Source organism: Eublepharis macularius, chromosome 6 (assembly GCF_028583425.1).
Source record: "Eublepharis macularius isolate TG4126 chromosome 6, MPM_Emac_v1.0, whole genome shotgun sequence".
In the NCBI taxonomy this organism is placed as follows: domain Eukaryota; kingdom Metazoa; phylum Chordata; class Lepidosauria; order Squamata; family Eublepharidae; genus Eublepharis; species Eublepharis macularius.
Window position 1 is genome coordinate 2481200 of NC_072795.1, and position 17567 is coordinate 2498766.

General features: G+C 46.6%; 1 protein-coding gene across 2 annotated transcripts in view; it reads right to left on the minus strand.

The window, feature by feature from the left end:
• Window positions 1-17567, minus strand: part of IL1RAP (interleukin 1 receptor accessory protein) — a 107551-nt gene that overhangs the window by 38408 nt on the left and 51576 nt on the right. For both annotated transcript variants that reach the window (XM_054983666.1, XM_054983667.1), the window contains exons 3-5: window positions 10699-10984; window positions 9703-9895; window positions 6835-7000 (exon numbers count right to left, since the gene is read on the minus strand). In XM_054983666.1, coding sequence (XP_054839641.1) covers window positions 6835-7000; window positions 9703-9895; window positions 10699-10984 — 645 coding nt within the window. The remainder of the gene's footprint in view (window positions 1-6834; window positions 7001-9702; window positions 9896-10698; window positions 10985-17567) is intronic.

Consider the following 17567-nt stretch of genomic DNA (forward strand, 5'->3'; position numbering starts at 1 on the left):
CCCACCCTTCCTGGTAAAAAGTCCAGTAGCACCTTTAAGACTAACCAACTTTATTGCGGCATAAGCTTTCGAGAACCACAGCTCTCTTTGTCAGATGCATGCATACATCTAACAAGGCATGCATGCATCTGACGAAGAGAGCTGTGGTTCTCGAAAGCTTATGCCTCAATAAAGTTGGTTAGTCTTAAAGGTGCTACTGGACTTTTTACTATTTTGCAACTACAGACTAACACGGCTAACTCCTCTGGATCTGCCACCCTTTCTAGAGCAGGGACAAAGGCCTCGATCGATCGTGGAAACACAGATCTCATCTTCTTCTGCCAAGCTGGGAGAAAGGAGGCTTAAGACAGCTATGGAATGCTCCGCTGTGCAATGGTGGCTTCCTATTCATCTCCACTTAAAGAACGCCCTTCACAACCCCGGACTTCTCTATCTGCAGGACTCCCCTTCCTGGTGCGCCCACTTGATGACAACACTTGAGAGATCCATGCCTACAAAGGCCACTTTCCCTTACACTGCCCTGTTTAACAACAACCCTTCCTTCTTCATGCCTTTTCCACTGCCAGCCCTCAGTTATGGAACAAATTTTCTTTGTATGTTAGACAGAGCTGTTCCTGGTTGTCTTTTAGGACAGCAGAGAAAACTCTTGTTACTCCAAAGAGCAGTTGTTATTTCGCTTTATTTTCATTCCTCCCTTCCTCCAAAGAACTCGGAGAACTTTAATAAAGATATTGTCCAGCTTTCATGTTCCCCCAGCACATGGCCCTTGTTGGAGGATAAAGTTGCAGAGTTTAATATTAGCACTGTAGAAATCAGTAGACGGACTCCTGTGGTTTTAGCTCTAGAAAAATACTTTTACTACATATTAGGGAAAAGGGTACTTTTGGTGAGAAAATAAAAAAAGAGCTCTCTCTCTACATCTCGATGGTTAACTAGAACAGTATAGACTAAGAAGTTAGCCGTGTTAGTCTGTAGCAGCAAAATCAAAAAGAGTCCAGTAGCACCTTTAAGACTAACCAATTTTATTATAGCATAAGCTTTCAAGAATCAAGTTCTCTTCATCAGATGCCTGATCCGAACTGTTCAGATCAGGCATCTGATGAAGAGAACTTGATTCTCGAAAGCTTATGCTATAATAAAATTGGTTAGTCTTAAAGGTGCTACTGGATTCTTTTTGAGTATAGACTAAACTGCAGAATGGAGCAATAAAACCTTAATATATGTTGCTAGTTAATTGCCCCCCAATAAACTGATTCATCCAGTAGATAATCCTAGATCCCTTCATTAAGATGAAAGACTCCCCTTTCTATGGTAGGAACTTTTACTGGATAGCTAAGTGGCCCTGTGCTAACTAGTTATCTGGCTAAACAGAACAACAATTTAACTCTTTCATGACTGACCATAGGACATTTGCTAAAATTTCAAAAGCCCTCCTTCCTTATTTAGTCCCCATATCAACGCTCTAAAGTGGACTAGGCTGAGAGAAAGTGACTCGCCCATGGCCACCCAAAGAACTCAGTGGCACTGGGAGGATTTGAGCTCAGATTTCTCAAATCCTCGCATGAACACTAACCACTTACCACATTGGTGGTTGTTTGTACTATTTTCATATGGTATCTTACCAATGTGTTTTTAGGGTATTATTGTTAATGGCTTGATAAGGAAAGGCAGACTAGAAAACACCTGAATTTAACGCACAGAAAGAGGGATTTTTCATCCGAAGGAGGATGGCATGGGAAAAGCCTGAACTTTGTCTTCCACTGACTTTTTAGTCCACCAAGGGGTCATAGTAGATCATACAGTGAACATGAGTTTGATGTAGCAGCTAAATAGGTGAATGCAATTTTAGGCTGTATCAACAGGAGTACCACGTCCAGGTCACGCAACGTGATGGTATCGCTCTGCTCCGGTTAGACCTCACTTGGAGTACTGTGTTTAGTTTTGGTCATGCAATTTACACAATATACTGCAATATACACAAAAGTGTATAAAGGAGAGCTACAAAGATAGTGAGTGGGGGGTCTGGAGACCAAGCCCTATAAGGAAAGGTTGAAGGATCTGGGTGCATTTAGCCTGGGGAGGAGGTGACTGAGAAGTGATACGATAGCCCTCTTCAAGTATTTGAAGGGCTGTCGTATAGAGGATGGTGTGGAGTAGTTTTTCGCTGCCCTAGAAGGTTGGACCAGAACCAACAGGTTGAAATTAAGTCAAAAGAGTTTTCAACTAAACATTAGGAAGAGCTTCTTGACAGTCAGAGCGGCCCCTCAGTGGAACAGGCTTCCTCGGGAGGCGGTGGGCTCTCCTTCTTTGGAGGTATTTAAGAAGAGGCTGGATGGCCCCCTGACAGCTATGATGGTTCTGTGGCTCAATATGAATGTAGATCAAGAGAGGGAGGGCAGGAAGGGAGGAGCTGGTGCCAGGCTCCCGTAGCCCTTTCTTACATGCCCAGGGTAAAGCTAATTGCCACTTTGGGGTCAGGAAGGAATTTTCCTCCAGGCCAGATTGGCAGGGGATCCCGGAGGGTTTTTCCTTCCTCTGCGCACACAGCAGGGGTCACTGCTGGATGTGGGGGAGGAGCTGTGAATCTCCTGTATTGTGCAGGGGGCTGGACTAGATGACCCTTGGGATCCCTTCCAGCTCTATGTTTCTAAATAAAAACTGATCTCCAGTACTGTTGCTACCAGGATGACCATGTCCCCCCACCCTGCTCTCAGCCTCTTTGTGGGGGGGGGTGTGTGTGTGTGTGACTTCTGTCTGGTGTTCCAGAAACATGGGGTCAACTCCCAGTCTGCATATTCCTGGGGTGGTGTGGGGGGCTGTTATGGCATTGCCTTCCACTCCTCACAGGGGGGGTCAGAGCTACCTGAACCAAGTTCTATCAAGTTCGGCACTCCGGAGCTTTCCAAGTCTGCAGGATACTCCAAACAGGAGCTAACAAAGAGTTTCAAGGCCAGGGTGTTGACACACGTTTTTTTTCTTAACCCGCCCCCCCATGCTTTTTTATCAACCAGCCTGATGAAAAGTTCTGGAGAATGCAAAAGCTTGAGGGGTCATTTTGGTTGATCTTAATAAAGGTATTATCCAGCTTTCATGTTCAGATTTCCCTAGAGGTCAGCTTCAGTAATATTTCTCTACATTTCTTGGAATACTGTTTCCCCCCTGCTTCTGTTACCTTGCGGCATGGAGGGGCGTCTCTATTATTGTGGCCACTGAGGCCTCTGTCAATTCTTGCCTAAAGCAACCATTACAGAAAACATGCAAGTGCTCTTAATAGTCAGTCCCTGTCCTGCCGGACAAAAGCAAGCTCTGTTAATAGCATGGTTTCTCCAAAGCTGTGTGCACTTCTGAGGGCAGAGGACGGGCAGAGATAGCTGAGAAACTGGGAAGGGGAGGGGAAGCAGCTCCGAGCAGAGCCCCCCAGTGTGGAATTCAGCCCTGACTCTCCAGAGACCAGCCTAGTCTGAGATAGCACTTGGCAAAGAATAGCTTGCCGTTGTTGCATACTTAGGCAGCGCCATCAGAGTGACATGCCCGACAGACAGGCTTCTGCCTCCAAGAGATTACAATCAAAATAAAGATGGGGGACGGGAGAGATAAATTGGGGAAGAAAGAGAAATGCAGCGCTAAGTATCTAGTCCGTCTTTCCCAACAGAATTCACGAAAAACGGCAACAGGGAGGAGGTTTTGTGAACTGGTATCGAAATCTCCCAGGCCAGGGGGGCAGTTTATTGTAAGATTTGCCATCAGATCCCATGCACGTTTAAGCATGTTCCAGCTAGTGAATTTCAGGGGCTACACTAGAGATTATTATTAAAGGAACTGAAGGCGGAACAGCGCAGTAATGTAATGCCCTTGTCTCCAGCTCCAGTGCGCCTTCATTAGGAATACCATGTGCAATTCCAGTCACTGTATCTCAAAAGTTACACTGCAGAGCCAGAAAAGATACAGAAAAGGGCAGCCAAGATAATTAGGGCACTGGAGCATTTTCCCAATGAGAAAGGGATAAAGAGTTCGGGGCTGTTTAGTTTAGAGAAAATACTATTAATGGCCCTGACCTGGACAGCCCAGGCAAGCCTGATCTCGTCAGATCTCGGAAGCTAAGCAGGGCCAGCCTTGGTTAGTAATTGGATGGGAGACCTCCAAGGAAGACCAGCGTTGCTCTGCAGAGGCAGGCAATGGCAAATACCCTCTCTGTTAGTCTCTGGCCTTGAAAAAACCACCAAGGGTCACCATAAGTCAGCAATGACTCGACGGCACTTTCCATCACAACCACTAATAATGGGGAAGAATAGGTTTGTAAGAGTTATGAACGGGGTGGAGAAAAGGGATTGAAAGGAAATGCTTCATAACACCATGAGTAATTAACGTGTAGAATTCACTTCCTTTGGACAGAGTAATGGTCACTAGTTTGGTTTTAACAGGGAATTTGATGAATTCATAGGAGGAGAGTTCCACAGGCAGCTATGAACCCGTAATCAGTAAAGGGGCCCCTACAGATACAGTGACCTTCTGAATCCCAGTGCGGGGGGGCAAAAACAGTTGGGCGCTTGGCATCTCTGCCCTGCTTGGAGACCTTACAGGGGCAGCTGGCTGGGCACTATGGAAACAGGATGCAGGAATAGATGGACCAGCAGTCTGACCCAGCACAACTGCTCTTGTGAGTTTACGACTCCAACATCTGTGGTGTGCATTTCATGATCTTCAGCTTGTGCCAACCTACAGAATGTTTCAAGCATGAAACATTCAAATATCACACAGAACGCAGAGTAATGTGATCAGACCTGGGGCCACTTCCTAGTAACAACAACATCAACAACAGTGTGCTTATATACCACCCTTCTGGACTGATTAGTGCCCCGCTCAAAGTGGTGAACAAAGTCAGTGTTATTCTTATCTCAGCTGGGGCTGAGAGGAGGGGCTTCTCCAAGGCCACCTGCAGAGCTCATGGCAGTAGTAGGAGTCAAACCAGCAGGGTGCTGATTCACAGCCCAAGCACTTAACCACTATGCTACAGCAGCTCCCTTATAATAACTCCACTTATATGCCGCTCTTCTAGACAGATTGGTTTCCCCACTCAGAGCAGTGAACAAAGTCACTGTTATTATTATCCCCAAAACGCAGCTGGGGAGCTGGGCTGAGAGGAGTGTCTGACCCAAGGCCACCTTCTGAGCACATGGCAATTGTGGGAGTCGAACCGGCAGAGTGCTGATTTGCAGCCCAACCACTATGCTAAAGTAGCTCATTTATAATAATAACTGTACTTCTATGCCACTCTTCTAGACAGATGAGTGCCCCACTGAGAGCAGGGAACAAAGTCAGTATTATTCTTATCCCCACAATACAGCCGAGGAGCTGGGCCTGAGAGGAGGGGCTTCCCCAAGGGCACCTGCTGAGCTCATGGCAATAGCAGGAGTTGAACCGACAGAATGATGATTTTTCAACCCAACCACTTAATCGCTCCAGCAGCTCTATCCATGGCAGAGGACTCCAGTGGGAAAACAATTGCTAGGTGGAAGGGATACGAGAGTCTTCCCTAGCAGTTCCATAACATCCTATCAGAAACTGGTCCTCATTAGGAGACCAGCAGTGCAATCCTATACAAGGGTTACTCCAGTTACCCATTGATTTCAATGGGCTTAGACTGGAATAACTCTTCTTAGGATTGCACTATGAGAAGGATTCAGACTCAGCTATAAGACCTGGGATTTGTTTCTGATGTGAGCAAGCCTGGAACCCCCCTCCCTTCAGAACTGAGAGTGAAGACTTCCTGCCTCTGGGGGTCTTCCACATGGGATATTCAAGAAACGGAGGCCTCTTCCGCGCCTGCAAACTGGGACTCTAACATCGGATCAAACGGCGCTTTGAAATCCTGGTATGGGGGCAAGAAACACCCCCTCCCCTTCATTCCAAGAGCCCAAGCTCAGACTTTGCAACAAATTGGGATAAGAATGAATATTTTAAATTCGGGTCTGTACTGGGGAAGGGGAGGAAGGGAGCCGTCCACTTGAAGGATTTTAGGCTTGTTCACTTTGCAAATTATGATTTGTTTGGGATTCTTGAATGCAGCCAGGATACGAAATATTCCTTTTCTTCTTGAATGATTCTGTGCTGTTGGGGGGGGGCAGTGACCCTTTCCAGATGTGGTACCGGCAATGCTTTGGGAGTTGTAAAGCCCTTCAGGCTTGGTCCTCCTAGCCCTCGCCCTCTTCACTCATAAGAGGACAACCCCCACCTCCAAAGCTGCTTAGCAATATTCACTGTGGATATTTTAAGACTTATTCGCAATTAATCTAGCTTCTCCAGTGCCCCCATGGGCTTATCGTCCCCTCCCCTTCTCATCTTTACTTACCAAATATTAAGTGCCAGTGGATGGAATGAAGGCCCTGAACATAGATGGCTTTGGAAAAGAGCAAGAGTCCAGTAGTGCCTATAAGACTAACAAAATTTGTGGTAAGGTAGGAGCTTTCATGAGTCACAGCTCGCTTCTTCAGGTCACTTCTTTGCTGTATCTGAAGAAGTGAGCTTTGACACAAGAAAGCACATACCCTACCACAAATCTGGTTAGCCTTATAGGTGCTACTGGACTCTTGCTCTTTTCTGCTGCTTCAGACAAACATGGCTACCCAAGAATTAAGAGTTCTTTGTTTTTCCTACTCAGTATCCCAGCCACCATGTTCGCCCACCCTCCAACAGAATTCCACAGCCAGTTAATTCAAGCAAAAGCCATTCCACGCCAAGAGATCTTGCCCTCACAACATGCATTTTGGCTCCAACACACACACACAAGCACGCACGCACACACACACCACCCCCTTCTCCTTGTTCTCTCCTTACCTACTACCTTTACCCTCAAAGTCCTGGTGAGACTGAAGTCCTGGCCGTTCTCCTTGTAGGTCACAACGCAAGTATAGTCCCCCTTGTATGCTTCACGCACAAGGCCGAACGTGAGGTTGAGGCCTTTGGGGTATCTCTCAGGGTACTTATTCACAAGGTCGCAGTTCTACAGATACCGGGGAGAGAAATACACCCCTTGATGAATAGGAAATGCAAAATCCATTTATGATGGACCCCCCCCCACCCCCAGCAGTCCCCTACATTGAGGCAGATTTTCCCGCCAAAATGTAATGTTGCCTGCTTTGGCCGAGCAGCCTCAAGTAGTGTGTGTCTGTTAGTGACTGGAAAGTTGTAAAGTTGTGGTTCCTTTTTGTCCCACCCTGATAAGCAGTTATATTTAGGCTTTTTAGCCCAGCCCTGGAGAAGCAGGAGTCCTTGTATGAAATGACACTAGAGGCTGAATAACTCCCCAAAGAAACAACAACTTTATTGAACATGCAGGAATGGAATATAGGCAGTCAGGAAATAAAATTTCTGAGGTAAAATTTGTCGCTAGAACAGAATAATTTAAAAGTAAAAGGCAAAATAGTTTTCTTGCAGCTTAGTTTCAATGTTTACAATCCTTCAGAATGAGAGGTGTTTGGTTTAAGACTTAGGTTGCAGTAACAACATTTCTATACAGTTTTCTTTCACAACTCATGTTTCCAGACATTAGTTCACAACAGTTTTCCCTTTACACCAGACCCGGGGTCCTCCTCAAAGCTAAACCCCCTTTAGACTCTGGGCAGGAATTATTCTTCTTTTCCTAAGAAGAGTAAACCCTTTCCTTTGTCTGGAATGTAGAAAAGAACAAGAATCCAGTAGCACCTATAAGACTAACAAAATTTGTGGTAGAGTCTGAGCTTTCATGATTCACAGCTCACTCCTTCAGATACCACGGATATCTGAAGTAGTGAGCTGTGGCTCATGAAAGCTCATATCCTCCCACAAATTTTGTTAAGTCTTATAGGTGCTTCTGGACTCTTGCTCTTTCCTACTGCTACAAACATGGCTACCCATCTTGATCTATCTTTGGCTGGAATGGGAGTCTCCACCTACCACCCAAGCTTTCTGTGTCAAAAACACCCTCCCCCCCAGTTCTATTGTGGCTGTGTAAATAGGTTTCTGCTTGCGCTGGCTTTAATATAGTTAGATTTTTTGGCTGTCCATGGCATTCACAAAGCTTTCCTCCAGCATCACATTTCACATGAATCAATTTTCTTCCTGTCAGCTTTCTTCATTGTCCAACTCTCTCTCTCTCTCTCTCTCTCTCTCTCTCTCACACACACACACACACACAATTTTATATATAAAATATTAAAATTAACATTTTAAAACTTTGATTATAAATGTTGAGTATATGTAAGTAAGGGGATGGAGAGGAGAAATAGTTTTGTAGTATAATAGACTGTTATATATTGTTTATTGTTTTTGTGTATTGTTATCCATTGTTTATTGTCTTTGTTGTTTATTATTTTTCTTTACTTTCAGTTCGCGTGATAGCAGGCTCCTCTAACCAAAGAAGCGGCTTCACTGGCCTGCCACCTCCTCAAAAGTTTTGGAGGGGGCGCAACATTGCCACCATCACAAATGCCGGCAGTTGGCAGAGTTTTGCCGTCATTATGTCCAAGCCACATCCATCTTTGCTTACTGCTTGAGAGGAAGGAAATCTACTATTTTAATGGAGTTTTATTAGTGGGTTGGATGACTTGCCATCTGCAAAGAAAATTATGTCTTGGGAGGGCTGGTTTCATTTTGCTAATTGATTGTTGAGATTTGAATTTAAATGGATGAGCCCTTCAGCCAAATGAAGCCATCCCTCTTAGTCCGGAAGAAAAGAGATTGATTGATGCGACAGATGACTTCCTAAACTGCCAGAGCTCCAAACGACATTCCCACAATGAGAGGATCTGCATGTGACCCATATCTGCTCTGGACTGGCCCCCTTCCCTTTCTCAGGGGCTGGCCTGCAAGAGGGATATGAACAAGGCCGTGAATTCTCCATTTTTTTCTAAAGAAAGCATTGAGACACTGTCTTAATGAAACCACATGGAACTGGCTTGGGAAAGTCCCCAAGTAGCTTCAAAATGCAGCTAGTTAGAGGGAAGTCCATACATCAGTAGCCAAAAGCCTGTGTGGCAGGGCAGAAGGTCCCAGGTTTAACCCCTGACAGCTGCAGTCAGGGGCAGAGGTTCGGGCCTGCGATACCATCCTTCTCTGCTGAGGAGCTCCTGCCAGTCCGAGCAGAAAGTGCCAAGCCAGAGTCAGACTCAGCACCCGGGCGCTCTGCGCTGTGGCTCCATCTCCCCCTTTCTATTGCACTACCAGGCTCAATCGCCCCCATGCCGCACAGATTTTCAAGAAGGGTCAAAGGTTAATTCATTTTAACTGCAGGCACATTTAACACCAATGAAGATGAAATAAGGAAAAAAGACACAGGGCAGGAGGCCACCAAAGAGGAAACTGGGCAATTCACACAAGGCCCACATGTGCTCAGGACCCCTCCCAAGACAGTCGACAGAAGTACAAGAGCAGTTCAATGGAACCACCCGGTGCACAGAATCAAGAAGATTACGGTCTGCAGGTCCGTACCCCCACCCAGCTAGAATTGCCTGCAATTTCCTCCCCAACTATGTCAAAAATCTAGAGATTGACCAGCTGAGTCCACAGTGCCTGCCTGCCGAGGAGGGAAGGAGGCTCATTCCTGTACCCTGCCATGTGTACAGTCTACCTGCCACAGCCCATCTGGGAATCCGCCCTACGCAGTCTAGCTCAGCCCAGACAAGTCTCTCCTTCCAAGGCGAACCCTCCATCCCACAGGCCTCTTACCCGAAGCCACTGGACCTTCGGCTTGACTCCGGCAGGAAAAAAACCATCCACATGTGGGCAGCTGAGATTGACGCCGATGTCTTCCAAGTAAAACACGACATTGTCTGGCCTGACGGCTCCGCTGACACAAGAACCGGGGTCTTTGTTAACCACCTCCAAGGGGAAAGCTACTTTACTGCAGTAGGTAGCGTTTCTGGGAGGAGAGGGGTGGAAAGAATAAAGCTGTCACAGCTCTGAATGCACTTGAGAGAGGAAGGAAAAAATATTCACTCTGCATAAATTGGGACATTCATTCACAGGAATCAAAAAGCAACAGGTTTAAGATAAGGAAAAGGAATTGCTTCTTCAAGCAAACACATTTGAGGCCACAGAAAGCTGAGCAAGAAAGCCACACAAGCATTGTGAGTGCTGTGTCCAGAGCTCCCGGCAATTCTTTACACTCAGTCCTCAGGCACATGGTGCTCCTGCGTACCTGAGAACAGAGCTTTTTTAAAAAGTGGTAGAAATTCCAGACATATTTCAAGTACATGTCTGACTTGGCCCTGAGAAGGAAAACACGGGTTGGGTGAGGAGACAAGGCCAGCAGCTTCAGAGACCAGGAATCGCAAGGACTGCTCTGGCCCATCTCAGCAAATTGAATCGACATTCAATGACATCACAGCAGCTCAGCCAATGGCAGTTGCGTAGGCACCTGTTCCATGGAGTAGTGATGTTCCAGCTATTGGCCATTATAGTTTATACATATATACCTTCAGACTTTTGATCATACATCATTTTATTGTCTTGACTGTAGCTTGGGAACTGTTTTATGAGACCTGTTTTAAGGTGCTCTATGTTTTATGCTTTTTTTTGGTCTGACAGGTTATTAAGAGTTTATTAATCCTTACAAAGCTTCTATGTTATTCTGCATTTTTCTTATGTTATACTTTATAAGCTGCCTTGAGCAGAGGCAGCGTAAACTTTTTCTAAACAGAGAATAAGAAAAGAAAGGGGTACCTGAGCATGCACGTATAGTTCCCGGTGTCATTGAGGAGCGCAGGCCGGAACCACAACGTATCCTTTTCCTTGCTGATGCGGTTGTCGGGCAGACGGAAGTTGATGGGTTCCTCCAAGTCCTGGCCTTGCCCGATCCAATACCAGATCAGGGTCAGGCCGGCCGAGTGGGCAGTGCTGTAGTTATACTTCAAGAAGGCCTCGAAGAGCGGGCATCTGATTTTGGCTGGCTCTCCATTGTAGACTGGCTTGTGTTTCATGGTGTCGACTCCCCAGTCATCACAGCGTTCTAAGAAGAAAAATAAATCACAAACAGAAATGCCAAGTTGCTAGTGGCTTGGGCTGATTTACCTCAAAGGGAGGGTATAATACTCCCATCCTCACAGCTGACGGGACACAAAAGAAATATTTATTTACAGGCTGCCTTGCCACAGACATGTGCCAAAGCAGTGGGATTTGAGTCCAATGACACCTTAAAGACCAACAAGATTTTCAGAGAATTTTGAGAATCACTTGTGCCTTCTTCAGACAAGTGCTAAGGCGATTCACCATACATAAAAAATACAATTAGGAAAGTCCAAACTGAAACTAAAATAACCACAGAAATCACATAAAACACGAGCAGCACCTAAAGCAGGAAATACCACAAAGTAAGAGAAAGATAAACCCAACCAAAAACAGACAGCCATTTAAAGCTTGCCGAGTGGTCTGCAACTGGGTAGCCACCACTCAGAAGGCCATGTCCTTCATGACCTCTTGTCATGTCTCTGAAAATGGAGACCGTGGAGTGGGGTCTGAGCGATGAACACAATGCTCAGGTAGGGAAAGCATGGAAGCAGGTGGCCTTCAAATGCCCTGAGGTCTAAGCCTGTTTTGGGCTTCACATGTCAAAGCCAGCAACTTGAATTGGGACTGGAAATAATCAGCCAGCCAGTGAAGATCTGGAAATCAGTGGCCCATCAGTGGCTATTAGCCACAAGGTATAGATGGCATTCTCTGTCTCGGGCAGTGATGTTTGGTGTTTGGGGGGCAATCAGTGGGAGGGCTTCTAGTGTCCCGTCCCCACTGGCAGACCTCCTGAAGACACCTGGATTTTTTGGCCGCTGTGTGACACAGAGTGTTGGACTGGATGGGCCATTGGCCTGATCCAACACGGCTTCTCTCATGTTCTTATGGAAATACTCATGTAACCTGCAGCCTGAAATTCACGTCTGTAGTCGTAATCTAATCTGGCAGTGACAACTGTGTCCCAAGCACACTTGTCAAGCAAGAGACACCTCTGGCTAATGTTTCGGGTGGGTAGCCATGTTGGTCTTCAACACAACAGCAAGACCCAAGTCCAGTAGCACCTTAAAAGACCAGCAAGGTTGCCAGTGTATGAGCTTTCTGATGTGTGGTTTGACTACTGAAATCTTATATGCTGGGAATCTTGTTGATCTTTAAGGTGCCGCTGGACTCGAATCTAGCTGGCTAACGCACAAGTAAAAATATGCAAAGTGGTGTAAAAATTACTCATGGTGGGTGGAGGGAGCAAACAAGGAATATTCCTGGGGTCTCTCAGAGAGCACAGAATTTGAGGGTCGATTGATTAAGTTGTTCAAGGGTTGCTCCAGACAGACAAAGGAAGGACTTCTTCAAACAGTAATCTTATGGCAATCATCCCCGTAAGGTGCTGACATTGTTTCTTTTAAAAAAATAAGGCAAATTCATGGAAAGAAGGTCTGACGACTGATAATATATTTATTGATTTACAAAATTTATGACTGCCATTCTGCCCTCCTCTGGCTTACCAAGGCAGCTTAAAAACACATCTTAAAAACCATTAAAAACAAACAAAAACACATCATGAAACCAATTACAACCGAGTTAAAATATTCAAACACAAAAGCAACAATTAAAACCATAGGGCACCAAGGCTGGATGACTGAGGGGATACCAGAGGAAAGAAAAAAGTCTTCACACACTGGTGAAGATGGCAACAGGAGAAGGCAGGTGGGCCTCCTCGGGTGGGACTTACCTGTCCCCGTCCACCAGTGGCTGGTCAGGAAATGACAAAAAGAGCATCTAGGAGCAGATTTTTCAGGACACAGCCACAGCTCCGACATCACAACTTGTCTAGGAATCTCCCTGAGGTTGCTTGACAAGGCTACTGACATTTTCCAGTGACGAACATCACTTTGGGAGCCAGCCAAGCCCAGCCCAGAGACCCGATTCTTGCATGCTATTCCTTCCTGGGATTTTCAAATCATATATTAACTAGCAACAAAGCCCGTTGCGTTTAAAATTACAACAGGTTCTAGAGAGGCCTTGTGAGGGCATGCACTCCCCACACAGCATTCCTGCACTCCGCCGTGAGCCGATTTCGGCCTCAAAGGTGGAAATCGGGGCTGTGAAGAGCATAGGAGCACTCCAGGGCCTGTCGGGCCACCCTGGCAGCATTCCTGCGCCCCGTACTGCCCCAATTCGGCTTCAACCGGGCAGAAATCGGGCTGGCGCATTTGAGGCTTGGGGGGAGGCAGTGCAGGCAAGCCGGGCATGCCCACTGTCCCCCTTCCTGACGATTGAGGCTTGGGGGGGCAGTGCAGGGGAGCCGGGTATTCCCACCCTGGCGCCACCCCGATCGCAGCTGGGAAGGGCTGCAAAGGCGCATTCGTCCTTTCCGCCACTGGCCCTGGCCTGATCAAGGCTGGGGAAGGTGGAACCGACCTGCTGTGGGAACGTTTATGGTTTAAAATGCAAACAGTGGCTTCAGTGGCTTTATGTGAAGTACTATATATATATACACATACAATCAGACAAGAGTTTGTTAGCTAGCTCAATAACTATACTTATTTTGTGGGTATGCAAGGAAGTTTTTTATACAGTATGTTAATTAAAATTAACAATATGTTAATTTTAAAAGGCATGCCATTAAACAGAACGTCTTCGTAAAATGTGGAACACCAGCTATCATAGTTATGGACTACCTTAGTTCATGGCATTTAATGGTTGGCTCTATTTCCCCTTGGAAACTCTTTTAGGGTTGGCAACCACCGCCTTTGTGGTTGCTCCCACTATCCTGTGTCACAATTCCAAAGATGTCCACAGGCGGGATAAAGTTGGGGACGATTGTCCTAGAGACTCCTGGGGACACACCCTCAAGTGGGTCACATGCCCTGACAGATGCCATTTTCTGTTGCTTTTTGGAAGGACCTGCGGCATGCATGGGGAGCAGTGCTTTTGGGGACTACAGGTGAGTGACAGGTCTGAAAAGACTGAACACCAGTCTAGCGAGGGGGACCCTCGGGGTCTCAGCCAGCAAGGCTGATCACATTCATTTTGAGCCACCCAAGTCCCTCCTAAATTACTCCAATCTTAGGACTCTTCCAGCAGTCTGGACAATGTGCTTTTTTTTTAAAAGGACCACAAGCATGGTAAGTAATAAAATTGGCCAGAACCAAAAAGCCTCTTTTAATCACAAGCAAAGAGGCTGAATAGGACCCGTTGGCTTAAAAGTGGTCTCGGCACCATGCCAAGGAGACATTGGGCACAGTTTTTGTTGAGAGGGAGAGGGAGGATGCCCAGCCCCTGTGGCTGTCTGCCCAGGCAGGAAGGGAAGGGAGGCGCTCTTCTGCATGACTCAACAACAGACCCATCGAGACAAGAAACCCACAAAGAGATTATTTTACTGCGTACGTTTCCCTCCCACCTTTCAACCCCTGAGTCCCTGAGCTGGCTAGCGACAATATAAAATAACATGCAAAATCACATTTTAAAAATGTTTTAAAACCACCATCTACAAATAGCACATAACACTACAACCAAAAATACTCAATTCCCAGGTGATGCTTTTGCCAAATGCAGACGGGTAAGGCGAGGAGCCAGCCAAGCAACTGCTGGCCAAACATTGGTCCACCTCACAGCCTGACCTTACGGGCATTTACTCAGTGGTAAGCCCATGGAGTTCAACATCACCTACACCCAGTTATCCACACAGTTCTTTGCAAGGTTCGAGTCCAATAGCACCTTAAAGACTAACAAGATTTTCCAAGGTATAAGCTTTCGAGAATCAAAGCTCCCTGCATAAGATACGAGTAGGAATGGAAATCACTGAGTCTTTTTACCCAGTCAGAGGATGGGAGGGGAGTTGCAAAAAAATGAAATAGGATGTGAAATGTAATTCGCTTGATTAGAGCAGAGGAAGAAATGCAGAACATTAGCAAAATAGTAAATAGTCCAGTAGCACCTTTAAGACTAACCAATTTATTTGTAGCATAAGCTTTCGAGAACCACAGCTCTCTTCGTCAGATGCATCTGATGAGGAGAGCTGTGGTTCGCGAAAGCTGACGATGCATCTGACGAAGAGAGCTGTGGTTCTCGAAATCTTATGCTGCAATAAAGTTGGTTAGTCTTAAAGGTACTACTGGACTCTTTACTATTTTGCAACTACAGATTAACATGGCTAACTCCTCCAGAAAATTAGCAGATATAGCAAGGGAAGAATCCTGTGTCTCTACTCAGTCCTCCGTTTCCATCGTTCTGAACTTTTAAATGAACTCTCAATTTCAGCAATCTCACAAACTCCCCTCCCTTCTTATTATATATCGGAATTTCTAGCTGAACCCTCCAAGTAGCGAACAGTAAATTAATTTACACTTTAGGAGACACCCTTTCTGTCCAGCCTCAGCCAACAAGTAGTAGCACACCAAAGCCTGTACTCAGCAGAGCCAGGCGCCTGCTTGTGGATCTGGACACAGGAAGAGCCCAGCGGTTGAGGCAGTCTTATCATAAAGAATCTGGATCAACGTGGTGGGGGGGTGGGGGGGCACGCCTGGCCTGGATTCCGTGCAGCTGAGAGCCACGAAGAAGACAAATGGGCCTGTCAGGCGCGGAGGCTAATTGCCTGCCACCCGGCTCATCTCGCTGGCTTGGGGCTCATCTGTTTTCATCAAGGCAACCCTGGGCCCGCTCAGCCACTGAGGAAGGGGGGAACTGGCAGCAAGGCCTTGGCTTCTTACTCTGGCCATTGTGGACTCTGGGCACACACCCAGACAGCAGCCAGGTGGGCCGGTCTGGGGGTCCCTGGCTGCTGGCCAGCAGGTGCGTTTTGCAGAGGCCACACATGGCTAAGGCTCTGCAGAACTGACAGCTTCAACCTAGGTGGGCTCACCTTGCACAGGGCAGCTGGAGAAGCAAGAGGGTCTTGCAGGAGACCCTGGCAAAGAGGACCGGTGGCTCTTCAAGGCACCTGGAGAAGCGGGAACGGAGGAGTGCAACGAGGGGCTCCGAGGGTGTAAAAGCAGCACATGCATCGAATTGTATTGTTTATTGATATTTTTATACAGTGGTATTAGACTGAAGTTTTAATGTATTTTTATTATCTGCTCTAAGCCCCCTTCAGTGCGGTATGGTAGAAACACAGCTAACCAATGTTGTGAATAAATAAAACAATGAATAAGAAGGGAGGAACCACCAGGGGCAGCTCCACCTCTCTCCGCTGCCGTGGGGGGCGGGGGCGGGGAGAGACAACAGATGCCTTCTTAAAGGCACAGAACCGCCGGTGGGTTCTGGATGCGGAAGGAGCTTGCCCTACCAGGGGATGTGCTCATACCCTTTTTATTAGACATTTTAATCCATCCTTATTTCTCGCCAGAGGCAACACAAGAGCAGCCCTGGGCCATCAGGCCAAAAGAGTTCCAGCCTGCTGGCCCCAAGACCGGCCATTTATTTATTTATTGAACACATTTTTATGCCACCTTTCCACCCAAATGGGGTGAATGTAAAAATATGACAGTAACCTTTAAAATAATAAAGAAGATAATTCAATAAAAACGTATAAACACACAACACCAGATGCTTAAGGAGACGCATTAAGAAGACTGCTTCTGAACATGCAGGTTCCAGTTAGAGCGGAACCACAAGTGACAAAAGGCACAGGTTGGACCCTTGTCAGCATCCCTCAAGTGTTGATGGGAAATGTAGGCATCCTGGTCTTGCAGCTTGGCTCTCCGACTGCTGTCCAATGGACTTTTCAACTGTCACTTGTCCAACATTCCACCAAGCTGCCTACATTTCCCATCAAAACTTGAGGGAAGCTGGCAAGTGTCCAACCTGTGCCTTTTGTAGTTCCGCTCTTAGGGCCAAGCTACACATGACGAATGACACTTGAACAGCAAGTGGATTGAGTGGAGGGCAAGTGAACAGGGAGAAATACACTTGCCGTTCAAGTGTCATTCGTCATGTGTAGCTTGGCCCTGAGTCTTCATGGCCAACACATTCATATAGTCTTTAAACTGCTGCCCTTTCAAAGCCACCTGAGGCCTGATTTACACATGCAAGGGAAGGAGGCGCTAGAATGATGCGTAACACTCCAGGAGAGGATCACATTTCGAAATATTCCCTCGCTTTCAAAACTCTCTGCAAATAGAGACCCATGAGAGACTGGGCGGGTGGGGGGGTGGGAGTATTCTAGGCTAGTTTTTTACTTGTAGGAAATTCTTTTTTCTGTCATCCAGAGGAGTTAGCCGTGTTAGTCTGTAGTAGCAAAATAGAAAAGAATCCAGTTGCACCTTTAGTTCAGTAGCACCAAACCAGCAGTTGGTTAGTCTTAAAGGTGCTACTGGACTCTTTTCGATTCTTTTTCCGGTGAAGTTCAAAACTGACCACCACCATCCACCTGTGAAAATCTGAGCCAGTGACCAGCACCACATTTCCAGCCAAGAATTCTCTAAGTTATACATTATATGATGGTAAGAGGTCTCTCAGCGGAGCAGGCTTAGAATCATAGAATCATAGGATTGAAAGGTGCCTCTAGGGTCATCTAGTCCAACCCCCTGCATAATATAGGAAATTCACAACTCCCCCCCGCCCCGACTGCCCCAGTGGGAAATTGT